This window comes from Schistocerca nitens, chromosome 3 (assembly GCF_023898315.1).
Source record: "Schistocerca nitens isolate TAMUIC-IGC-003100 chromosome 3, iqSchNite1.1, whole genome shotgun sequence".
Taxonomy (NCBI): Eukaryota; Metazoa; Arthropoda; class Insecta; order Orthoptera; family Acrididae; genus Schistocerca; species Schistocerca nitens.
The window spans coordinates 881,630,599-881,658,075 of record NC_064616.1 but is presented as its reverse complement, the minus strand read 5'-3'; the positions used below and the strand labels follow the sequence as shown (position 1 = coordinate 881,658,075).

Here is a 27,477-nt window from a genome sequence, read left to right as displayed (position 1 = left end):
TCTCTCCACTTGCATCATTATTTAAACAAACACCAGGGGTGGGTAAGGGCCTTCTGGGCATACCCCGATGCCACTGCCACAGCTTATTCCCCTAAATTTAAGTCCAAACTGTATGCTGTTTAGTCTTTCACCTTATTTTTATTTTTCGAGACAGTGTTAGAAAAGGATATTTTAGATTTGAGTATTGACTTTCTGTATGGAATGTAGCCATTTTTGGTGTTGTATTATTATCTCAAGAGATATGTAGAAATATTGTAATGTGCAATGAAAACACAGGGCTGTATGGGAGGGCGCGGACTGAAGACCATAACAATGTGGATAAATCTATATACATGAACACTAAACCCATAAAAATATTAGGTATAATCTCTCTCTCTCTTTCAGCCGCATTCTCATTCATACACAAAGACTGGCACAGTGGTTTTGTGACCTGGAATGTACCACACCGGGATCCGTGGATTTTCCAGGGAAAGGGGTTCCCCATGACCTTGATGATAACAAGCATATTTACTGGAGATGTGTGGGCGAGGCATTGAGTTACACCATTATCTAGAGTGACGTGTGCCATAAATATAGAACTCTGCCATAAATCTAGAAGTCTCCTTGATATGCTACTGTTAAAATGCCAGGTCAGTCATATCGTTGCCCTTCCAAATACTGAAAAAGCCGCTATCCCACTTCAGAAAACATACGTTAGCCTGGGCTTTCCACACGCATCTCTCCCGTGTGGTTGCACCTACGTACGACTATCCGTATCGTGGAGTGACGCAAGCTATCCCCGCCAGAACTAAGTCGGTTTATCCATATTCGTTTCATATATTGTTTGTCAGGGTGCTAATAATTACAGTCTCAAAACGCTTTAAAGAAACAAATAAATCAGTCCATCGAACATATTTGTGATTAACTAGAGCGTTGGGAGCGTGCGTGCGTTAATGGAGAAACATTCACCATGCACCAGAAAGAATTGAAGTAGATTGAGCCTGCAGTGGATCAGAACTTAATGGACAACCTTACATTACATTAAAGGCTTTACTATGAGCTAAGGGAAATCCTGACTGCCATTACTTTCATTATTTACGTGTTACGAACGTGCGGTAGTAGTTGGTCTAAGACTCCCGGCTGCCTAGTGTATATAGGATGTTTCGGAGCACCAAGCCATTTCGGTGCCTCTAAATTCTTCCGGTGCATGTAATTTAGACAAGGATGTGATGTGCAGTCGGTGGATGCGTCATACGTACTTCCTGCGTTCACGAAACGTGACATTCTTTCTGGACTACGCCATGACCGTAGAATAAAGGAGACAGCATTAATAATATTACTGGAATTTGTGCTAGTTGTCGCTTTGGAACATAAAACTGGTTGTAAAATTTTATTACTTTGCTGAAGTAGTAATTACATTGTCCAGTAAACATATACGTAAGGATTTACTTTCTGATTTACTGAAAAAAGAAAAACACTTCGCTTAAAGTACTTAAAGAGTTCTTGATAAAGTTGTCCCATAATATGCCGTAGCATTTCATATTTCAAGGCGTACGTATGAACCGTTCGTATATGTAACAGTAGTCGCAAAACAGATAAACTGTCGTTAATTTGTGGATGCTTGTTAGTCTCGTCCGCGTAAAACACCCAAAGTTGAGGTAGCGAGAAGGCTGAAATGTATTAACCTTACAGATATCTGTGTCCTTTCATTGTTTATAATACAGTTTATAACATGAGTCCACCCTCATGACGTGCTCCATTCTTCCTTTACCCCAGTCGTTACGATTTTGGATCTTCTCACAAATAAGAATCTTGAAAATACCACTATGCCTTTCTGATCAGTTCACTACATTCACTAGACATCGTTGCTTCATAATTTTGAAGACAGTGCCTTGTAAGAGTTATATTGGTTCGTGTGACGCCGTAGCAGCGTGGTAGAGTATTCAGGCACGACTCGGGGGAAGTAGGTAGTTTAGTGTGACTGCCACCAGATGGACGGATTTGCGCGCGCCTTACTGATTTAATTAAATTACTCTGGGAGCGCGTGTAGTCGCAGCTCGGGGCTTCGACGGTTCAGTTATGCAGACAGGTAACTAGAGTATTTTGGTGAGCTCTACACTTTCTTGGTGTGTCACAGTTCCCATTGTTGTTGGTTTCTGCTGCGTAAAACTATGAGCGTATTTAGCGCTTTCCTGTTTGAGGGGGGGAAGGGGGGGTTGTTAACAAACTCTTTCAGTTTTTAATCACGTAGATTTTTCTGCGTTATTAGTGTGTGTGTGTGTGTGTGTGTGTGTGTGTGTGTGTGTGTGTGTGTGTTCACAGTAGTGACAGTTTCAGTTTGCCACTTGGAATGGAAACAGCACTGAAAGTAAAAAAGGATGTTGCTTATTTATTTACCAGAAATGTCAAGACTTGTATGTATGTGTACTCCCCAGTGTATATTTTTGAATGTGATAGACCGTTTTTATGGGTTTCATTACAGAATTCAGATAGTGTTTTATGATTACTTAAGTAAAATGTGATGTGGTCCACTGCATTATAATACTGATTTTGCTCAGTATTAACTGCAATCATTGATGGATCAACACAATGCATTGGCATCTGAGACATCTACTACTAGCCTGTTATTAAACAGCATGCCCATAATTTGCAAATAAATAAGTAAGTAACTGTGCCTGTCAGATAATAAAGAAAGTAAGAAATACTAAGAGACTGCCTGAATGGACTCTTAATAAACATGTCATTTTCTGAAGTGTTTCCCCCAGTATTACAGCAGAACTTCATCTGCAACTGTGTAAAAAGTAAGTTGGAGTCTGTCTGTGATACACATCATATTCAGCTGGTTTAATGAATTAGTAGTATTTAATATGGAACTTGTAGTTCTTGTAAACAGTACATATCACGGGAGACTAGATACGCTGCAGTGTTTGCCCGAGTAAAAATCATAAATTTGTTCGATAGTGGCAAACGTCAGATTAATGATTTAGCAGAATGTGATCTCCGGTCAGCACACTTTTTGGCTGAAAGTAGTCATTTTACCTGAATTAAGTTGCACCCCCCATATATTGCTCTATATGAGATCAGGGAATAAATGGATGTGATGTAAATTAGCTTAAGTGAATTACTACAGAGACTGGTGGTGGACATTATTCGAGCAATAGACTTAGCTGCATTTAACAGTTGCAGGGGATCGTGAGGTTGTGTCTTCCATTAAAGTTTATCTATTGTCAGTCCCAGATGTCTGAGGTACTCAACTATGTAAGGATGTAGAATATCACCCACAAGAGAATTATGTTTGAGAAATGGAACATATGATACATTATTGTTGTTGAGAGAGGGCCTATTAGATTTGACCCAAGAACTGATTCCCTCTAACCCATCATTAGCTTTATTATTTGGTTACTGATGTCATCCCTTAACAAATATTTTTATGTTATTGGCACATACAACAGCTCAGAAGCTATTTAATACAGTGAGTAGTAAGTAATTGATGTATATTAGAAAATGGTGCCAGTCCAAGTGTGGTACTTTGAGGAGTTACCAGTGTCCCAGTCAAGAGTAAGTTTATTCCTAGGTAGATGACATTGGAATCAACTGTTTGACTTTTCCTGTTTCCAAATTATGTAATTCATTTATCAGTATCACCATGGTGTTGCCCACACTGAAGAGCCTGAGTTAAATCTCAAAATGTTTTTATTTATTTATTTTACTAAACCCCTCTGTGGCTTCATGTAGGAAGTATTAAATCACCATTTCAACTAGTGAGCCATTTCTGCAGACAAAATGAGTCTGCATTAAAAAGTTAAATGATTAGTGAAATGATCGGCTAGTCCATTATACTTTTGCAATTTTAGGAATTTATTACTATTGACAGTCAAAACTCATCATACCAAACTATGACTATAAATTTCAAGTAATTCTAGAGTTCAGCATATAGTCCCCTCTGAAGTAGTGCTAATTCCCCTGCCCAATACCAGTACTGCTTATCTTTCTTTTATCTTCTCTATGGGTCAATCCATATGAAGTAGTCCAGTAATGGTTGCTTGACCATTTCTAAATATTTTAATTTTTTTTATATGTGATTGCCCTATATTTGAGAAGTTCAAAACAGTTATTTAAAATAATTTATCTTGCGCCTTCACTGGATGGTGGCCATTTTTATTTGGAGGCGCGCAACGATTTTTCAGTCTGGAGACATTAGCGAAAATTTGAATATCTCTGCACTGGGTCAAGTTACAGCATTGCAATTGACATGATTGTTTTTAGAAAAGTGTCCTCTACAACATTGTCTATTACACAAAATACCCTAAATTCAAAAATAACCAGTCAAAATTACCTCCAAAGTTTGGTATCCAAATTTTCAAAAATCCACTTTTTAGTCCCAAAAATAACAAACAAGGAGTGATTTCTGAGAGTCCATGTTTTTCCCTATAGTTAGATATCATACACTACTAGCCTCATATAGAGCAAGAACATTCACAAATGCTTCCTTAATTCTTTTTATGAATTTTTGGAATTTGAAAATTTTCATTTTTTGTAAAGTTTGGGGTTAGTTATCTCAGGTGGGACTGAATATAAAAATATGATTTTTGCACAGTTTATACACGTATATCATAGCAACATATTGTAAAAATTTCAACATTGGTATCTGACTATGAACAAATATATGAATTTTTGAAAATGAGTAAATAATTCACATTACTCTACAACTGATCTTATGGCTGTTGCGTATTTAAATCGTTTATTGTTTCATTGTAATAAAATTTAATTGTGACATATATTTAGTTAACACTATCACCCAATATTCATTTAGTTTATTTATTTTTAATAATGCATTATGAAGCAATAGGAGCTTTTGCTTTTGTTCTATGGTAATAAAATTGTCCATTTACGTTTAGGTTTATTGTCAATAAAGAAGTACGTTATTGCTGGGTGTGGCATTGTTGTAGTCAGTCTGTTCTGAAACCTCTGTTAGAGTGGATGTACATACTTCATCAAGAGTGTAGAATGTGTTATGTGCTTTGTTCTGTGTGTAATTTGTAATTAATTTTGAGAGATTAACTGGAATGCAATAACAGGGATGAACAGTGCTCTGTTGGACAGATAGCAAGTGGAAGTGTGTCACAAAACAGTTTATGGTTCACTTTCAAAAAACTTGAAAAATGTCAATGACTTTGATGAAGTTAGACAAACTTTTTTTAAATTTTGAGTAAGTTCTTCTGTAACATCAGTGTGTGAGTATCATGAGAAGACAAATATATTCTGAAGTACAACCACATTTTTGGAAGAGAGTGCTGTGATCCACTGAAAGTTCATAAAAAGCCTATTACTAAAGGTTTGAGGGAAATAAAACTTGAACATTTATCCTTGTTATGTGAGAGTGAAACAGCTTCCCAAGTGAAACATAATATGATTCCTGGAAATTCCCTGTGCCCAAATTGTTACTCAAAAATATTTGTTGTGAATCCAGAACCAGAATCATGTAACCTTGTTAATGACATTTATATTCTTAATGAGGAAGCTGTTAGCATATTGGATTTTGCTTGTTCTAAGTTAGACGTATCTTCTGCTTCAAAAATAATAAAATTAAGTAGCAGAAAAGAAAAGCAGCTATTGAAAATAAGGTGCAACAAATTTCAGAAAATAATTATAAAAGACTTGGAATCATGCTTTAATAATACAGATACCAACATTACTTCTAAAGAAGAAGGAAACCTACTACCAGCATCATCTGACACTGAATATTTGAGCTTTATAGAGAAATTAAAAATTAAATGTCCAGTGACATCTAAAGAGGAGAAAGTTAAAATTTTAAGTTTGGTCCCTGACTCATGGTCAAGAGAAGAAATAGTTCATGAATTCAACGTTTCTCATCGTTTGGCTAAACTAACCCAAAAATTAGTGAAAGAGCAAGGCATTCTTCCAGTTTTAGGAAAGAAGAAAGGAGTAGGTATAAGTGAAGAAACAATTATGGTCTGTGACACTAACAGTTATGACTGCATAATGAGTTTGTGTAATAAATGCCCTGGTAAGGAAACCGTTATTGAATTGTTTCACGAATATGATGAGGAAATGCCAGACAGTATGACCTTCAAACAGTGGGTCACAACTGACAGGACAGAAATGATAACAATGGTTAAATCTCAGGAAGGCCGGCCGAAGTGGCCGTGCGGTTAAAGGCGCTGCAGTCTGGAACTGCAAGACCGCTACGGTCGCAGGTTCGAATCCTGCCTCGGGCATGGATGTTTGTGATGTCCTTAGGTTGGTTGGGTTTAACTAGTTCTAAGTTCTAGGGGACTAATGACCTCAGCAGTTGAGTCCCATAGTGCTCAGAGCCATCTCAGGAAGAGTACTTGGAATCTTTAATTGATAACTTACAAAAACTCAAAAGTCACCACTATGTTTCTAAAATCCAAAGTAAGTTTTTGAAGGACAAAAAAGCACAACTACATGAAACTGAATGCATATTACTAGCTGATTTTGCAGAAAATTTTGCATTTGTGATTCAGGATGCAATACAAAGGTACCACTGGGTCAATGACCAGGCAACAGTGCATCCATTTATTCTCTACTTTAAAAATGAGAAAGATGAAGTTTGCAGTTCTTCAATTTGCATTCTAAGCGACTACTTGGAGCACAACACTTTGGTTGTACATGTGTTTCAAAAGTATGTAATAAATTACATAAAAGAAAATTTTCCCAAGGTTGAGAAGCTGATATACTTTTCTGATGGAAGTGTTAGTCAGTATAAGAACAAAAAGAATTTTTCAAATCTGTGCAACCATGAAGTAGACTTTGGGTTGGAGGCTGAGTGGCACTTTTTTGCCGTGGTAAAAATGCATGTGATGGAGTAGGAGGTACAACAAAAGGTGAAGTAAGTAAAGTTAGCCTACAAAGACCAACTACAGACCAAGTTCTCACAGTACAGGACATGTATGACTTTTGCAAGGATAATATTAAAGGCATTACCTATTTTCTGATCAAGAAAGAAGAAGTGGGTCTGCATATGAAAACAACACTTCAAACCAGATTTGAAAACTATATTAGCAATAAAAGGAACAAGGCATTTCCACAAATTCCTTGACATTCGCAGAAAACTTAGTTCAATGCTATGTAACATCAGAAACCAGAATTTATGAGTATCATTGCGTCAGTAAAATTACATCACTGTCTTTAACGTGGAATGACATAGTGGCATGTGCGTATGATGGACAGTGGTGACTTGCAGAGGTTGAAAGAATAATTTTAAAAAAAATGATGTTTTGTGCATTTTTACCACCCCACTGGCCCAAGAACATCATTCAAGAAATCTACTAGTGACAAAGTTTGGATACCAATGAAAAATGTTTTAAGGAAACTTTCAGTGCTTGAACTTACCACAGCAACTGGGAGGTCTTATTATATATCACAGAAGCTGCCTGAAGAAATAAGTGTTCTTAACATTCACCTCCAGGTTTAGAAACAGTCGCATCTTGAAGGATGTTAATTGAAAATATTTATTTTAAGCATGTCAAAATAATATAATTGTTAATTTCAGTGATGTTTCCACTTTTTGCATATAATTCAGTACCTTACTTCAATAATAATTGATTATATCCCACCCATGTCACACATGAATAGGCAACAGCCATAAGATCATTTCTAGAGTAATGTGGATTATCTCCTCATTTTCAAAAATTCATATCTTCGTTCAGATATCATTGTTGAAATTTTACAGCATGTTGCTATCATATAGGTGTACAAACTGTTCAAAAATCATATTTTTATATTCAGTACCACCTGAGATAATTAACTCCAAAGTTTGCAAAAAAATGAAAATTTTCAAATTTCAAAAATTCACAAAAAATTAAGGAAACATTTGTAAGTGTTCTTGCTCTATATGAGGCTAGTAGTGTATGATATCTAACTATAGGAAAAAAATGGACTCTCATAAATCACTCCTTGTTTGTAATTTTTGAGACTAAGTAGTGGATTTTTGAAAATTTGGGTACCAAATTTTGCAGGTAATTTTGACTGGTTATTTTTGAATTTAGGGTATTTTGTGTAATAGGCAATGTTGTAGAGGACACTTTTCTAGAAACAATCATGCAGTGTTGTAACTTAACCCAGTGCAGAGATACTCATATTTTTGCCAATGTCTCTAAACTGAAACATCATCGCACGCTTACAAATGAAAATGGCCGCCATTCAGTAAAGGTGAAAGGTAATTTTTTTTTTTAAATTGTTTCGAACTTCTCAATTATAGAGTAATCACACATAAAAAAGTTAAAACATTTAAAAATGGTCAAGCAACCAACTTAATTTTTATTCGACCACTTCATTTGGATTGACCCCTATGAAATTTATAGTTGTAAAAATGTATAAACTGCATCATTAAGTCAGTACCAAAATTATGTTTTAAGGTGTAGTGTATGAGAATCGACGGTTTGGATCTGATGGAGAATCAGAAGAGGCATCAGGAACTTCAGATGAAGTAATGTCTCCAGCTCCTGTGAAACTTCGTCCAAAATGTCGGAGACTGAGTGAGGTATGCAGAAGTTTATTTAGGGATATTTTGAAGGTCAGGAATGTGTTTCTGCCTTACTTTATCAGTGTATAAAAATGTTCATCATTTAATTAAGTGGCCATTAGATTTTACTGAATGATTATCATTAGACTTATATGTACATACATGACGTCTCGTGTAGTGGTAATTTTTTTTTTTTACCTGTTGTCACTTTGGGGAACAGATTTTATAGAAAAGATTGAATTATGCAGTTGAAGACTTTCTGAATTCACGAAATATAATTTCTTGTGTTAACTACTAGAATATTATGGAAAGTCAATGTAGGAATAACTTCAATGGAATGTCCAGGATGAAAGATATTGTTCCAATTGTAGTTTAATTCAGAGTTGTATTGTAGTTTAATTCAGAGGTGTATTGTAGTTTAATTCAGAGTTGTCATTGTTATCTCGGAGATTAACACTGCCAGAGAGAAAAGCAGTACTTTGCCCACCATTTTTCGTTGACTTGGAGTCAGTTTAACATCACTTTAAACATTTGTTTTTATACTAATCTCTAATGATAAATTTTTATCATTCTTGTACTGATATTGGCAGATTGGAGCAGCTGTAATACTTCAGGTATGCATCCAGGAGAACTTGTTGATGGCCCTTTGAATTTCAGTGAAAGCGTGATATATGAGAGACACTAATGTTCATTTTCAAGTTTACTAGATCCAAATTATGTTCTTGCGAGTTAATATATATGTAGCTTCATGCAGTGTTGATTTAGACATCTCTGTATGCAATGCGAAGAGTGTACAAAATTTGTCTTATAATAAATTAGTCAGTTTAAACTCAAACTTACATGTATACTGTTTTATAAATGTGGGCCAAATTCACATATCGTAGATAAAGAGCTTTTGGAAAGCATAGAATATGTATGTATAGATGTACTCAGTCGTATCACAGTCATTTCATAGCATATGATAGTTCTTCCTCTGTGTGTAAAGGCTCATGTAGTGCACTTTGAGCTGCATTCTCTTACAGTGAGATTGTAATGTTGGCTACAGGGAAGGGAATAAGTTATTAAATTGGCATTGTACAATTTTATGTTTATGGTGACTGTGTGGAGAAGCAGATGAAAAAACATGACACATAGCATGGGTTCGTTCTGTGGCATATTGCTAATAAAAACTTTTCTGTGGTGAAGTAGTCTTTCTTTTACTAACAGTAATTGCATGGTTATTCTGTAAATATTACTGGGTCATTCCGCGTCAGTTCAACCAGCTCCAGCTCATAGTCTCAGATTTGACTGAAATTCAGTACACTAATTCTACCATGTGTGGAACACTCGTGTACAAAGTATTAGTTTCCCCTGCCAATTAGTTCCACAATTATGGCTTGTGAAAGAAGGTGGCGTGACCCGGAAATTTCAACCCGCATCTGGCAATCTATCTTCATACCCATCTTCAGATCTTAATAACTTTGAAACTATTCCACACAGTCCAGTGAAATTTTTACAACCCAGTAACATCCATTTAGAGAACACACTCCATGAATCAAAACACCAACAACATATTTCTGAGGGAAAATAAAAAATTCCAAAATGTGATTAAAAGAATGTAATACGTTAAAAGGTACATATTGTAGGTGCCCTCTATGTCAAATATAATTCACTCAAAAAGGGTATAAATTTTTTGTGGTAAGCTTAATGTGGCCTAAACACACGCAGAACTCATCTTGCCCATATCAGTCACACAAGCAGAGTTACATGCACACGAGAATACAAAAATTTGAAAAATTACCTAAAAAACATGGATTTCTGAAGTGTGGTAGCACAAAAGGGACAAGTGGTATCCAAGTCAAATTTCACACACTGCATAAGTAGACCATAATGATATATATCTCAAAATTTCAGCATGTTATTGCAAGAAATTAGTGTACAATGGAAGTTGACAGATGTATTTGGTGATGTGGCCATTGTTCCACAACTCAATTTTGTAAAAACATATCGTAAACTGTTCTGCCTCTCGTATCCTCTCCCACAACTGTTTAATCACTAAGCAACAACATATAGACAGATTAACACACCCTTTAATTAATGTTTACTGCACCTTAACTGCTAAAAACCAGTCGATTGTGCTTCGAACACAAGTTCTCCCACACTTTAGCTACTGTACTCTGTACATTGAGTGGCAAATTGTACTGTCTTCCTGACACTGTGGTAGGAACTGGAACTGTCGTAAGAATATGTTCAAAAGGAATCCAACACCTGGCTGCCAAACGTGGCCAATGAAATGATCTTGCTGGTGCCATAAAGTTCACAAATACATCACCTTCTGCTTCACAGCACTCTGCAACACATCCTAAGTACCATTTGTCATCATAATCAGCAATAACATAGCAACCTGGTTGTATGTTGCTGTTTTTGCTTCTGAATCCTGAGTCAGACACACTGTGAAGACACATGTTGTGCATGAACCTGTAGTTATAACCGGACAGTCTGCTCATCTGCACATTGTCAGAGTCCGCTGGAGAGAAGTGATGATGGCTCCTTGTGTCGGCAACAGTTTTAACGTGTTCTAGTCTGCTTTTTAGCAACTCTTTGACTGATTTCACCTCATCTTTCAAAACATAGAATGATTGTGTGCCAGAGATATTTTTCTGTACCCGGGTAAATAATTGAAGAGGCGTTAGAGTGTGACCTTCTGTAGGGTGCTGCAGACTAGCTCGTGATGCCATGCACTTAATGGTAGCACCAATACCATCATATACATTTTTAATTTTTACCATGGCTTGTGAAAAATTCCATTCTGCGTGAATCTGAAAATCATTGTAATGCGTGCATAAATTTTTGAGATTTTTACAGTTTTTGTACTGACTAGCTGCACCATCACTTAAGTATTTCGCAAAATGTATGTGAGGCAGCTTGTTTTTCACATATGCCATGACAGTGCGAATGCGGACATGAACTGCAATGGCATCATGAATTAAACAGTCACTAAAAACGCACAGGTTCATGACAGACACATCACCCAATTCACCTCTATAGTAAATCGCAAATGGCTGGAGAGTTGCTTTATTGTTGTCCTAATGATATCCTTGGATGGCATCTTGAACTAGAAATGCATAATTTTCAGAAAAGTCTAGTATTACTATAATTTCATCTTGTGTCAAATTATCCTTACAGAACTGGAGATAAGCCGATTGTGCTGTTGCTGTGAAGCTGTGTGTGGTCAGTTTGTCTGTTTTTTGACAACACATTTCAAAAAAATCTTCCACTGTACTTTGCTTTGTTTCCAGACTTGTGCAATCGATGTGTGTCCATTGTTTATAAGATACAAGTTCATCGTCATCCATAAGGAGTTCACCATACAGTTTGTTATTCATGTGTTCTGTAAGATTTGCCTTACCAGGACACTTTTCACACCTGTGTATCATGCACTGGTAGGAACGGATGTTACACACTAGCAGCTTCATTGCACCTTTGTAATCCAGACCAGAATCCTTTATAGCAGCAAGCATCAGCTTAGAATTTTGATGGGTCTCACATATACAAACATTATGTGTGCCCCTTGCACTTACAGGCACAACCCATTTTGGCAGAAGATTGAAAAAAGATGATAAACCTACTTTGGTATTGGGATACTTTTCCTTGAATTCTACACGTACTTCTGATATGTTGCATAGCAACAGTCTTTTTTGCATCTGTACACGTACATTTCCCATTTTTGCCATTACATAGTCTTTTTTTCTAGGCATTATTCGGCTGTAGTCATTATTTTCATAAAACTCCAACACTAGCACCTTTATTTCTGAACTCAGTTGCTTACCCTGAGCCTGCTGAAGTTGTGGAAGCACTCCTTGGGTTGCTTTTATTTTCCTACCTTGCTTTACGATATATGTAGAAACATTGAATTCCTTTGCAGTGTAGTCAATAGACCAGCTGGAAGGTGCAAGGGTAAGAATAGCCACTTTTTTCTGGCGTGTGGATATGGCACATTTTTCTTTCAAATCATACACAACTTTGTCCAAATCAGAGCATTTCTGGCATGATTTCTGCTCCTTTGGAGCAGATAGTTCTTCCTCTTCCACCATTAGTGTGTCAGCTATTTTGTGTTTTAATTCTGTTTCAGTTTCTTGTAGTTTTCTTCTACCATAGCTGGGCCTGTCTCTTTTTCCAACTTTGTGTGTCTTCATGTGAGACAAACCAAGAGCAGTCACTGAAGTATTTAATTGCTCTTCCACTGTGGTTGTAGGTGACTGATACTCTTCGTCACTGTCATGTAAATTATCAGAATATTCATCATTTTTTAGCAGTGTAACACACGTGGATCATAACTTTTGCCCTGGTTTCATGTTAAGTCCCATGCACTGATTCACTTTCCATACTGATATTATATCAATGTCTCTGAGGCTACACTTCACTGTCTTCTTATGAATCCGAAATGGATTAAAACAACTTCTTTGTAGGAAAGAATACTTATCCAGAAACAGTTTCATATGATGATAAAAAACACTAAAGTTTCCTGGATCTGTACATCTTGTGCCCACATGGTGTATCCCGGATCTCCATAGCAATAAATCTTGGTCCGATTCATTCAGATCATACAGTACAAAGCAAATGCCACATTTTGTTCCACATGTTGTTTTATGACATGCAGATGCTTGTGCTCTACCAATACAGCAACTTGTTTGAACAAAAGCACCACCAGTACACTCTTCTGCCTCCATACTGATTTTCCACAACAGTACTGACTAGTACGAACTAGAATCTTCAAAACATGAGTAACCTGTAATTGTTGCTTGTTTCCTTTGTTGTTCCTGCCTAACAATGACTCATTCTGTCCCTGAAAACTACCATTGTTTAACTTTCTGTTGCCTAATGGTTCCCAACAATTGCTGCAGCTTTATTTGAAACAAGCTGTCTGCATCATCACTATTACTTGCTAAATCGTGTTAAAATAAACGTAACCAAATACATCTCTGTCAACTTTTATTGTACACAAATGCCTTGCAATAACAAGTTGAAATTTTGCCACATATTATATTATGGTCTAATTATGCAGTGTTTGAAATTTGGATTGGATATCACTTGTCCCTTTTGTGCTACCACACTTCGAAAATTCATGTTTTTTAGGTAATTTTTCAAATTTTTGTATTCTCGTGTGCATGTAACTCTGCTTGTGTGACTGATATGGGCAAGATGAGTTCTGTGTGTGTTTAGGCCACATTAAGCTTACCACAAAAAATTTATACCCTTTTTGTGTGAATTATATTTGGCATAGAGGGCACCTACAATATGTACCTTTTAACGTATTACATTTTTTTAATCACATTTTGGAATTTTTTATTTTCCCTCAGAAATATGTTGTTGGTGTTTTGATTCATAGAGTGTGTTCTCTAAGTGGATGTTACTGGGTTGTAAAAATTTCACTGGACTGTGTGGAATAGTTTCAAAGTTATTAAGATCTGAAGATGGGTATGAAGATAGATTGCCAGATGCGGGTTGAAATTTCCGGGTCACGCCACCTTCTTTCACAAGCCATAATTGTGGAACTAATTGGCAGGGGAAACTAATACTTTGTACACGAGTGTTCCACACATGGTAGAATTAGTGTACTGAATTTCAGTCAAATCTGAGACTATCAGCCGGAACATTTTCTCAAATTGGTTGAATTGACATGGAATCACCCTACTGTATTTATCAAGTTCAGTTGTCTAAGGACCTGTGGCGCAAATTTGCACTTTTTTTTAAAAAAGGAGGGAGAATGTGAGGCAAGTGCAGCAATTTTTAACAAATACATACATGCAAGTGCATGTGCCCACCATGACATAGATAAAAAACCACTTAAAAATAGTCATCAGTGCTTGAAAGGCGTGAAGTAGACCTCATTGTAAGCAACATTTAATATTCTTGGTAAAGCCATTGGTGACCTCAGTTGCAAAATTTCAACCTCCACTGAAAATGAGTAAAATGAAGAATGGACATATATGTTAAAAATTTACGCATTTTGCGGTGTGTGTGGATATGGCTACTGGCTTGCTACCTAAGAGGCTCATGCAGTACTCTCTACTACGGCCAGCTGGCTATACAATTTATCTGTTTACTAGAAACATATGCTTGCTTCTCCATGAATTACAAAGTTTTTTCTGTTTATTTATTTGTTATAAAAGACATAATTTAAATGCTTGTAGATAGATTTTAGCCTAAAAATTTTAAAGCGTTCAAAGCTTTATATTAATTTCTATGTGATAAGCATCTGTGCTCAGAGTTGATGTAATGAGGTACTACTTTTCTGGTTAGTTTACTAATACGAAGTAGGCTTGGTTGTATGTCCTCAGTTTAAGAAAGGAAAGTATTGTGATTGTTAGCAAAAATTTTTGTCATACGTGAGGAAACAAAAGCATGAGCTCTGGTTGTTGGGACATTATAAATAGCACATACTGAAATTAGTTAAGTTTTTACATTTTGTGTTTTCAGAATTGTGGTGTGTTATTTCTTGCTAATTATTTGAATCTGCAATTATTTTGCTAACTATAATGTGTCAACAGTACTACTATAAACAATACATACAAAGCAGCACTTAATCTTGCAGGAATTTCATTTATTGTATTATATGGAATTTGTGTGTGATTATTTTGCAGCAAGACATTAACAAGCGACTGTCATTACCTGCTGATCTTCATCTTCCGGAATCTTTTATTGCAAAGCAAAATGTGAGTCCTACAATTGAGGGTCCACTCACACGTGCTACGAGAAGGCAATCACTTTCAGAGATTGGATTTGGGCGTATTGAAACGTATACAAAGTTAGATAAACTTGGGCAGGTATGTATAAGAAAAAGTATAGCATTATTTTAATTTTTGCTGTTCTATATGTATTTAGAGTTGCTTTATGTGAAAATATACATAGAATATAAAATACACATAAGATCATTTGGCATTATAACTATCACGGCCATTAAATTTTTTCCAAGCTTCACTTTGTGACTATATAGGAGCAAATTCTTTTCCACAGAATATAGAGAAGCATGAGAAGTTAAAATAACAAATTTAAAAAAATGGTATGAAAGAACCACAATGCATAATATTAATGATGGTAAGGAGGATTGCTATGCTTTCATTCAGATTCGTTCAGATTATAATGCCTAAACTCCAAACTGGACTGTCATAACACTTTAAACTCCATCACAATTGTTGACTCATAGCAGCAGGATTTTACATGATATAGAGTGTTACGGAATTAATTTAATTTCTTGAGTCACTAACAAGGCACAAATCTTAAAAAACTTCAATCTTAAAATGAGAAAAAAATATTTGATTGGACTCAACGTTAGGAATTTGCGCAGAATGTACATTTATTACATTTAACCAACTTTGTTCCCTATTTTACTTTTGAGGAAGTCACAGTGTAGGCTAATTCCCAAATCTCCAAAGTACTTAGTAATATACAGGGTGGTCAGAAACAGTGTGTAAAGCTTGTGAGGGTGTTGCAGAGTAGGTTGTGCTGAGAAATAACTGCTAAGAAACAAAATTGATACTGTGCACTGTTTCAAAGTTAATTAGCATTGAAGTTACCTAATCAGGCCACTGCATGCACAAATTGAAGTGACCTGCCAGAGATGGTGCTGCCAAACATATTCTTCTTTTGGTTTTCTAAAACCAAGCAAGAGAGTGATACAAAACTTGGACATGGGATGGTCGTAGGGATCAAACACAAGCCAAAAGCTGAACAGTCTCATGTGCTATCATCTATGCTATGAGAACAACTGACACAAATTGTATCTGGGAGGCCACTGGAATTTGCGTGCACAATGGCCTGATTTGCTAACTTTGATGCTAATTAACTGAGAAACAGTGAAAAGTAATGACTTTTTTTAAAAAATTATTTCTCAGCATGTTAAAAGTTTTTCAGACTGTTTCTGACCGTTCTGTATATGGGCCCATTGGGGATACAAATCCTGAAAAAAAGTGTGAGTGGGCAGTCATCCTTAGAAAGAAGAATCTAAAAATGAACAACTACAATTCTAATAAAACACAAGATCTAAACTGATTATGTTTCATCTTATTGGAATTATGAAAAAGACATCATGCTTATGGATCCAGGAAGCGTGTAAAAGAATTTCCGTAATCTGAAAAGTACTTATATTTGCTGTAAGATACTTGGAAAAGTTTAGTTCACCTTCCAGGAGGTAGTAGACTTCGGGAGCCCACATCCCTTGAGGAAAGTCCAAGGAAGATGGGGAAGAAGAAGGCATGGAATCAGACAAAAGTGCATGGTTTTATGCACACAAATTTACTAAAATGAGTCTTGTGCCATTTCATCACACACATTTACTAAAGTATTATGAAAAGGAAAGTTGCTATTCACCATATAGTGCAGATGCTGAGTCGCAGATAGGCACAACAAAAAGACTGTCACAATATAAGCTTTCGGCCAACAAGGCCTTTGTCGAAAATACACACATTCATGCCCGCACACGCAGATGCAACTCACACACACGTAACTGCAGCCTCTGGCAGCTAAAGCCACACTACGAGCAACAGCAGCAGTTCATGATGGGATTGGCAACTAGGTGGGGGTAAGGAGGTAGCTGGGGTGGGGAGGGGGAGGGATAGCAGAGTAGGGACAGAGGGCGATGAAGTGCTGCTGGGGAGCACACGGGGACAAGGTGGAGAGAGGGTAGGGCAACTAGGTGCAGCCGAGAGGTTAGATGGAGGGCAGGGGATAGGTGGTGGTGGGCAGGGGGGGGGGGGGCGGTTGTGGAAAAGGAGAGAAGTAAAAAGACTGGGTGCATTGGTGGAATGAGGACTGTGTAGTGCGGGAATGAGAAAGAGAAGGGGCTGGATGGTTGAGAACAATGACTAAAGAGGATTGATGCCAGGAGGGTTACGGGAACATAGGATATGAGTATATTGCAGGGAGAGTTCTCACCTGTGCAATTCAGAAAAGCTGGTGTTGGAGGGAATGATCCATATGGCACAGACTGTGAGGCAGTCATTGGAATGGAGGATTTCATGTTGGGCAGCATGCTTAGCAACAGGGTGGTCCACTTGTTTCTTGGCCACAGTTTGACAGTGGCCATTCATGCAGACAGACAGCTTGTTTGTTGTCATGCCTACATAGGTCTCCCTGCCTTTGAAGGGATAGGTGATGTTTGTGACCAGACTGGAGCAAATGGTGGTGGTGGTGGGAGGATGTATGGGACAGGTTTTGCATCTTGGCCACTGACAAACTGTGGCAAGAAACAAGTGGACCGCCCTGTTGCTGAACACACTGCCCAACACAACATCCTTCATTTCAATGACTGCTTCACAGCCTATGCCGTATAGATGCTTCCCACCAACACCAGCTTTTCTGAATTGCGCAGATGGGAACTCTCCCTGCAATATATCCTATGTTCCCATAACCCTGCTTGCCCCAATCTTCGTTAGTCATTGTTCTCAACCATCCGGCCCCTTCCCTTTCCCAGTGCAGCACTACACAGCCGTCATTCCACCAATGCACCCAGTCTTTTTACTTCTCTCCTTTTCCGCTACCCCTGCTCCACTTCTCCCCTGACCTCTTTCAAACCTCCCAACTGCAGCTAGGTGTCCTGCCCTCTTCTCTACCTCGTCCCTGCGCACTCCCCAGCAGCACTTCACTATCCCTTCCCCTCCCTGCCCCAACCTCCTCCTTACCCCCACCCAGTTGCCACTCCCATCATGCACTGCTGCTGTTTTTGCAGTGTGGCTTTAGTTGCCAGAGGCTACAGTCGTGTGTGCGTGTGCGTGCGCGTGCGCGCGCGCGAATTGCCCGCGCACGCGCGCGCTAATTGGCTGAAAACTTACATTGTGACAGTCTTTTTATTATGCCTATATGGGACTCATAATCTCTGATATATGGTGAGTAGCAACATTCCTTTTCGTAATACTGTTACATTCTGTTCAGGATTTTCCATTGTTTGACATTTATTAAAATGAGTCTTGTGCCATCTTCAAACCAAACTCTAAGGAAACTCCACACATAAATACCTCCTAAGGTCCAGTGGAACATATTTGGAGCATCTGAAACTTGAAACTCCAGGATGGTCTCAATGTTTACTATTATGGAAAAAATACTTATTGAAATGACACCCATGTATTAAGGAAATACAGTCTCTACTGAAATAATGCCTGACAGGGGGACAAGCCTAAAGATGGACTGACAGTCAATATGAATGTTGCACACACCATTCTGCACCTTTCCCTCTCATTACAGATTCTGAAACAATCACTGTAAGAGTGCATATTTTACTTGGTGTTACTGTGTTTAAAAATTATGTTGTATTCCAAGAAGTTCACAACATGGACAATTACACTAACTCTCAGACCTCCCTCAACTATTATTTCTTTCTAGATTTTTTAGAGCACATAATATGCTATGGGATTCCACATCATACTGTCCAGGAATAAAATGACAGTCTGTGTCATACTTGTCAGCTAGGGTGAGGCATATGATTGTGCAACAGTTCAGAAGCTAACCATCTGCAGAGGACCCTGGAGCCTTACACACCAGCAAAACCTGAGTGAAGTTGTCTCGAGATAATTCACCTGTTCACACAACACTGAATTTTCCAACTTGGTTTAAATTTATCAGAATATTCATACTATGAGGAATGCATGGAATATTATGAACTCTTATCAGTCATTACCACAGGCCTTTCTAACATTCCACCATCAGCAAAGGCATCCCTTATCATACTTGTAGGCGAGTGAAGATAGTGTAGGCTACCCACCAGATGGCCCTATTGCAAGCATTCTGTGTATAAGTGAGCTGGTTGGCTACCCCTGCCCTGCATGTGTTCACAGTCCAATATGGTCACTTACACTATGCCTTGTCCTCAAGACCACCCCCACATCAGCTGTTTGCCCACCCCAGCCCACCTCTGCCGGTGGGTGTCTGGCTGCCAATGGTGCATGCTTGAGCTGGAACTGCTTGCATTAAAGTGTCGTGGAGAGCTTACACTATTCTAAATGTCGTTCATCTATTAGCATTTACAAAAACAGAATGGCTAGTAGTTTAGTATCTGCTTATTGAGTCCCCTAAATATTTCTTTACTCACAGCCTATTCAGCATATCCATTATCTCCACAGTTGCCACTTCTGTAAGACAGTGGGAAAGGAATTATCAATCTGTTGGTTAGTCAGGCAGGTGGGGAATGAGGTAAATGAGGTAGCAGATACAGCAGCATAATGTACAACAGAGAAACGGAAATTAGCGTACGGCATTGTGGGCCGGGAGTCTCCCATTCGGGGAAGTTTGGCCGCTGAGGGCAAGTGCTTATTGCATACGATGCCACATTGGGCTACTTGTGTGTCGGAGATGGGGGTGAAATGATGATGAGGAAAACACAATACGCTGTCCCTGAGCGGAGAAAGTCTCCGGCCTCCTTGGCGTGGCAGCATGCCGCCGCGCTGACCACTCAGCTAACGGGGGCAGCCTACAACAGAGAATCATGTGGTGACACAAGAAGTAAGGAAGAGTAAATGTAGTTGCCTTTTAACACAGTTCTGTTGTATTTAAAGCATAGAAGTTAACATAAAATTGTATTTTAACTGGTACTGTTTTATAATCTGATGAATGAGGAGCCATCATAATAACAGGGATCCATCCTTATGTTCCAGCAGAAGAAAAATACTGGAAGATTTTTGAAAGATTATTATGTTATGCCCGTTATTACTGTATTGCTAGAAGGAAGTATTTTTGTGTTTTTTCGAGGTCTGTCATTTTCGTGTAAGTTGCCTGCAACATTCCATCTTTCTGCTGTTCATTTCTTTGTTTTAATTTACTTTTTATGGGTTAGATGTATTTGCGTTGATAGAATGTCTGAAGCCTTATTAACTGATGTGGCATTCCACATGTGCAGGATGTCTCTCCTAAGAGTCCTCGGGTCCATTTTCTCTGGTGTTTTGGTAGATAGTTGGAATTTAGTTTTTGCTATGTGTAGCTGGAGTCACCCCAAACAAATACTACTCATCTCATCTTCCACACGACTTCCACTGTTGATGGAAAATGTCAGTTTTTTTCGATTACAAACAAAATTATTTTTAAAACAAAATGTTGTGTGCCTATACATAAACCTTTTTCATTATCTTCAAGGGCACTAAAATTTTGCTTTGGGAAGGGGTTTGCACAGGCTTACCACATATACCTTTGGTATGGAGAGACCCCCAGTAATGTCATTCTAAACTCTAATTCTACATACCAATTATTTTATATCTGCACTCGATGTGATAATGCTGCGAACTGTCACTGTCAGCACAAATGTAACTATAGAAGCTGACTGTGGCTCGACAACAGGGCCAGGGAGCTGAACACCAGAGGAGGGAACAAAACTTGATGTGCTAGTCAATCTGTGGGGAGCAGTGAGTCTGAATGCCTGTACAGATGAGCACGGATATAAATGAAGACATTACCAGTACTATCAACTGGCACTAGCATGCTAAAACCTCGTGCAGTGCAACATGAAGTCCATGTATTTGAAATCAATGTAAGAGCTGCTGAGCCAGGCCTGTCACAGTCGACAGGTAAACACCTTAGTCAGTGACTCTGCGCATGACACACTTCATGTGCCACCTTCATGACAGTGTTCTGTCCTATTCCACCGCTGTATCTTTACCACCTCATCCGCATCCATTTCAATGGCTGAAAATGGCCTGGCTTCTGCTGCAAAACCAGTGAGGGCGCGAGGTTCCCTGGCAGTAGATCGACCACTGAAGGAAGCAATGCTGGTGCAGCTAGACGGAAGACTGTGGAGGCTTTTGTGACAGTTGGTTCACCAGCATCAGTTGGGATGGGCACTTGACCATTAGGAAGTAGAGGGAGGAGGGCACTGTGTCAAATTCCAGGGGCTCCACATCAGCAGTTGTGGGAGCTATGCTCACTGGTATCCCAGTCTACTGTCAAAGGTAGGATGGCGGAAGGCACAGAGTGCTGCCCACGGGGGCACATACTGCGACTGGTAAGAGCACCCCCCACCCCCCCCCCCCCCCATTACTCCTCCCTCCCTCCCCCTCATTAGACTAATGCCCTGACCGACCGCGTCACTGGGGCATGGCGGCAAGGTTGCAGGCACAGCTGATTGGAATAACAGATCCAGTGCTCACAACCATCGTCTGCCACAAACAAATGCTGACTTTTGTGGCCCACCACTACAACCAGCAGCCATCTTTGCTGCCAGCCACAAGACCGCTTGTGACTCAGGGTGCAACAAATCCTAAAGACCCCTCAGTTGGCGTCCTTCTAAATGCCCCATCAGATTGCACCTTTTAACCAATGTGACCCATTAAGTGGCAAGAAAACTAGATAGTCCGTTGTCACAGTATGAGGCAGACAGATGCTTTTTCATTTGAGTGTTGAATGTTTACACGAATCGCTACACCTCCATGTTAGAAGCTGTGTGGAATGGTGCAGTTTTCAGATGCTGGATACCAATGTGGATGCAAAAGCCCGCGATCTCCCACATCGCGAATCGCCAACCGTTATCAGAGACTAGGATCTGTGGATAGCGCTTGATAACAAAAATGACAAACAATGTGCAAATAGTGACTGTCAATGTCATGGAGGACAGTTTGGCAACATATAGAAAACTGACAATACATTGACCACCAACCTCTACCCACAAAGGGACCCACAAAGTCGATGTGCGCCCTGTCCCCAAGATGCTCCAGAATTGGCTGAGGGAAAAACTGATGCAGTGGTGCTGCCTGATTCTGCACACAGGCTGCACAAACCTGCACACGGTGTTCAATATTGCTATCAGTTTCTGGCCAGTAGATGTGATGCTGCACCAAAATCTTCATGTGGACATAACCCAGTGCATTGCATGCAGCAGCTGGAGTATGTGAGGACGCAATACTGAAAGAGACGACCACTCAATATCTTTACTCAAGCAGATGATTCCTTAGCAGCTTTAAGGTATGACACGTGTCTCAGAAAACAATACTTTTTTCTTTTGATCTGATGGATTTTTGAATCCTGAGTAATTAGTGTAGCCTTTAGATTGCTTGTAAGTTTTCTGTGAGAAGGCCCCATATCACATACAAATTCAGATTCAGTGTTTCTACGACTTGAATTATTTTAGTTAACATTTACTTATAAGTGGCTGTATAAATGTATAATCAGTAAGCTCCTTTCATTTTCATACAAACTTTTGATGATCATAACTTGAGAATTGTTGTTGGCTTCTCCAACAATCTCTTCTACCCTTGTGAAAACATAAGTCACTGTTGACTTCATTTCATCAAAACTAAGAATTACATGTTTTTTTCCAAATTTAGGTAGTATCTTTGATTGGTTTTTCATCATATTAAGGCTTAAATCAGCAACACTTTGTGACACTCTAAACTCCTTTACTGTTCTTGTAATAATGACTGCACTAGGAAGAGGATATTTCAATGCTTCCTTGGCCAAACATAACACTTTTTGAGATAAACAGTGTAAAGTCACTGCCCTTAAATATCTTCAGATTACCAGTTAGTCCACAATCTTTTTATAATCTCTCGTTGTTGACAGTCAGGGAAAAAACCACAACCCCTCTTTGAAAATGTTTCATTTTAGTACCTCTGCATTATACCATGAGTGACGAACTTGTAAATCTGTGTTATTTTGCTTAAGTTCTTTTATTTCATTTTCCATAATTTACCGGGTGATCAAAAAGTCAGTATAAATTTGAAAACTGAATAAATCACAAAATAATGTAGGTAGAGAGGTAAAAATTGACACACATGCTTGGAATGACATGGGGTTTTATTAGAACCAAAAAAATACAAAAGTTCAAAAAATATCCGACAGATGGCGCTTCATCTGGTCGGAATAGCAATAATTAGCATAACAAAGTAAGACAAAGCAAAGATGATGTTCTTTACAGGAAATGCTTAATATGTCCACCGTCATTCCTCAACAGTAGCTGTAGTCGAGGAATAATATTGTGAACAGCACTGTAAAGCATGTCCGGAGTTATGGTGAGGCATTGGCGTCAGATGTTGTCTTTCAGCATCCCTAGAGATGTCGGTCGATCACAATACACTTGCGACTTCTAAGCCAATAATCGCACAGACTGAGGTCTGGGGACCTAGGACGCCAAGCATGACGAAAGTGGCGGCTGAGCACACGGTCATCACCAAATGACGCGCGCAAGAGATCTTTCATGCATCTAGCAATATGGGGTGGAGCGCCATCCTGCATAAACATCGTACGTTCCAGTAGGTGTTTATCAGCCAGGCTGGGGATGATGCGATTCTGTAACATATCTGTGTACCTCTCACCCGTCACGGTAGCAGTTACAAAAACAGAATCACGCAGTTCCTCGAAGAAAAGAGGCCCGATAATGGTAGATGTGGTAAATCCAACCCATACCGTGACTTTCTTGTCGTGCAATGGAGTTTCCACGACAGTTCTAGGATTTTCGGTAGCCCAAATTCTGCAGTTGTGGGCGTTGACAGACCCTCGAAGCAACGAAATGAGCTTCGTCGGTCCACAACACGTTCCAATCGTCATCTTCTGCCATCTTTTGAAACGCCCACACCTCAAATGCCCTCCGCTTCACTAAATCGCCAGGTAACAGTTCATGATGCCGATGGATTTTGTACGGATAGCATCGGAGGGTACGCCTCAGTGCCAACCAAACAGTAGTGTATGCAATGCCGGTGCGACATGCGACTGCATGAGCGCTGACTTCCCCGTACATAGACAAACCCGCTACAGTCTCCATTTCTTCCTGAACTGTCTCAGCAGCATTACGCCTTGTGCTCGGTCGGCCACTACGAGATCTATCGTCTAAACAACCCATGGCTTCGAACTTCGAAATCATTCTCGCCCTAGCTGCATTTGTCAACGGCCCTTAACCCATTCGAATCCCCTTCCTATGGCGATAGGATCGTAACGCTGAACTAGCACATTCCCCATTCTGGTAATACAGCTTCACTAAAAGCGCCTTTTCAGGTAATGTCAACATGCTGCGGCTGCTGGCGCATCTGATTCTCTCTCTCATTACAGCTTCTTTTATACACGATTGTCATGTGCAGTCACTCACGTTTTGCTGTCCAGCGCCATCTGTCAGACATTTTGTGAACTTTATTTTTTTTTGTTCTCTCTCTCTCTCTCTCTCTCTCTCTCTCTCTCTCTCTCTCTCTAATAAAACCCCATGTCATTCCAAGCATGTGTGTCAATTTTTACCTCTCGATCTACATTATTGCATGGTTTATTAAGTTTTCAAATTTGTACTGACTTTTTGATCACCAGGTATAATCATTTGATACAAATGTGCTCTGACACATTTACAGCATTATTTGTTTTCATAGTTAATGTTTCCTTTAATACTAATTTCTCTGTTAGTTCGTAACATATTTACTTGTAAAATCTGTTCTTCTATTTTATGGTAACTTCATTTTTTGTGTGTGAATTTTTCTCTCACTATTGGGCTCATTGCTGCCTCTAAATCAACCTCGGAAAATGGAAGATATAGAGCTGGGACAGCATGGGGGGGGGGGGGGGGGTCAGCTTGTGTTTTGAAAGCAGATTCAACACTTCACTTTTCAAATACCTTTCTTAATCTAAATCAGCAAAATGTTATGGCCACACACATTAGCAACTGAGAAAAAATTTGCATGTTTACTGGCATTTATCCATATTTGTTTTATAAATGTTTCTCTTTTTCTGCAGGGATTAGTATAATTCGTGATTGCACAGTAAATTGTTATTTTTCGCCATAAACAATTCGTAACATTCTCTCAGAACCCCTCAAAACACAATGGCAACACAATAGATTATTGCAGTGGTTGGTTACTGGATGGTGGCAGGGTCACATCCGACATCATCGTTGAAGCTTGCTACTGTGTGTCTGTGATCTTTACTTTGTATTCTAGTAACGGTGGTGTAAATATTGTTCAGATAGCTCTACTTACCACCCCTTACCTTTTCTCCAAATCTTGTATCTTCATTTCTAGTCTAGGTTTGCAGTTGTCATTTTTCTGAGAGATTAATGTTTCAGATTCGTAAGTGTTGTTATTTCCAATTTCAGTTAATTTTTTGTGAATATTTTCTGTCTTACAGGGCACATATGCAACTGTTTTCAAAGGAAAATCACGGCTGACTGATAACCTTGTTGCCTTAAAAGAAATTCGCCTTGAACATGAAGAAGGCGCTCCATGCACAGCAATAAGAGAGGTTTCTTTACTTAGGGAGCTCAGACATGCCAACATAGGTAACATTATTTTCTGATGTAGTGTACTTGAACTACTGATTCCATCATTAATTTTTTTTAAATTTGAATGGTTAAAAAATTAAAATATTTTTACGATGTACTAAAAACAGTATTAAGTTGTTTCAGTCCTATATCATATGAGTTTAGTAAAAAGAAACAGTGACATACAATCATTTGGGTGAAAGCAAGCCAGTACATCACATGTCATTGGATAGCTTTCAGGATACATATTCATTGTGAGTTAACCAATATACATGTAATGCAATGGACTTGAATTTGTAATTTTGTGTTTGCAATTCATTTATTTGACTTCTGTAAGCAGGTATGCCCATTATTCACTAATTTAATAGTCGAGGAACTGTAATGACCTTCCATAAGAACTTTGGAGATTCACTTTTTTGACAGTAGTATGCAATGCAAACAATTAGGTAACAAATGTTGTTTTATTTTCATGTGAGCAAGCAGATCAGTAGAATAAATAGTTGACAAAATGAATGACCTGTGGAAATAAAAAGTTCTTCTCAAAGCTTTTCTTTATGAAAACTCACGGTAGCAAACAAAATCATTAAATATTATAGTAGTCCAACAAATATTAACCAATGTGAATAATAACCATAATTGTCTGTTGGAAAAAGCTGCTATTAAAATGTTCTTATCTTACATACTAAATGAAAATTGTTTTGAGTCAAAAGATATGAGGTCATTCAAGCTGCTATGAAGTTATTGTTTCTGTTTCACTTGTATGACAGCGTAAAAAATTCTCTTACCATCGCTGAGGCCTATAAATCCTCAAAATGCAGGATTCTGTGTAGAGTTATGCACTTCGTGGCACAGTGGCCAAATACAGTTAAACCTAATATTAACCCTCGAGTGTGCGCATCCATGTATCAAGTGTGCTAACAATAAAAAACATTGTCTTACACCGTTCCATTGTTATTTTACAACTGTGAGCCCAGAGCTTTTCCTTCATTATTGCTTCAGCTAACACAGTGATAAGTTGTGCTGTTATGTGTCCAAGTTGGCAGCAGTAATACAAAAAAAACACCATCTAGGTGAGAAAAAATTTATGATCTGTACATTAAAATTACCCAGATTCCAAGCTAGCAGCACAGTCCCACAATGAGGCAGTTGGGTGGGATCTTATGCAACTGTGCTGTTCAATGTGTCGAGTGGGTCATTACCATGAGATAATGTGTACGCAATAATGGAATGATATAATGAAAGTTTATTTTATTATTGTTTGATGATACAGTGATTTGGTTTATCTAATGTAAGTTTATTTTATCATTTTGTAATTAAACTAAGATTAAACTGTGATTTTGCTCTTAATGTGTACACTGGTAACAAAGGCAGCTGTTCTGTAAATGTGTACTACGCACCCACTCATGTTATAAAAACAACAGTATGCCCGTTCGAGGGTTAATGAAACTACCTTTAAGAAACTCCAACATTTTGATGGGCACTTCTTGTGGTTCTGGTGAAACTGCTGTGAAAATTATTATGAAATTATTTATGAATTACAGCTTATTTTTTATTTAATTCTTAACATACCAGAGAGTTTGTGGTTTCTTACTATTGACGACTGGCAAAATATATGACAGAGGTAAAAGGGTAGAGATGGGGGACAACAAAAAACCGATAAGAATTGTGTGTTATAATTGATAGAAATGAAATGATCTCATCATTAATAATGGTTAAGTTTAAAATGATATGTTTTAAAAACATGAAAGGAGTCCCATGCACTTATGACTTCAATATCAATGCCTGGATGACCACAGAAATTTTC

General features: G+C 38.4%; 1 protein-coding gene across 6 annotated transcripts in view; it reads left to right on the top strand.

Annotated features, from left to right (window-relative positions):
* The window catches only part of LOC126248925 (cyclin-dependent kinase 17-like), a 209,359-nt gene that overhangs the window by 118,960 nt on the left and 62,922 nt on the right, over nucleotides 1-27,477 (top strand). For 4 of the 6 annotated variants that reach the window (XM_049950427.1, XM_049950422.1, XM_049950423.1 and 1 more), the window contains 3 exons: nucleotides 8,382-8,506; nucleotides 15,112-15,294; nucleotides 25,541-25,691. In XM_049950427.1, the coding sequence (XP_049806384.1) occupies nucleotides 8,456-8,506; nucleotides 15,112-15,294; nucleotides 25,541-25,691 (385 nt within the window). In that variant the 5' untranslated portion in view covers nucleotides 8,382-8,455. Of the gene's footprint in view, nucleotides 1-2,044; nucleotides 2,069-8,381; nucleotides 8,507-15,111; nucleotides 15,295-25,540; nucleotides 25,692-27,477 lie in introns of those variants that run through there. The other 2 variants (XM_049950425.1, XM_049950426.1) reach the window with 2 other exon arrangements.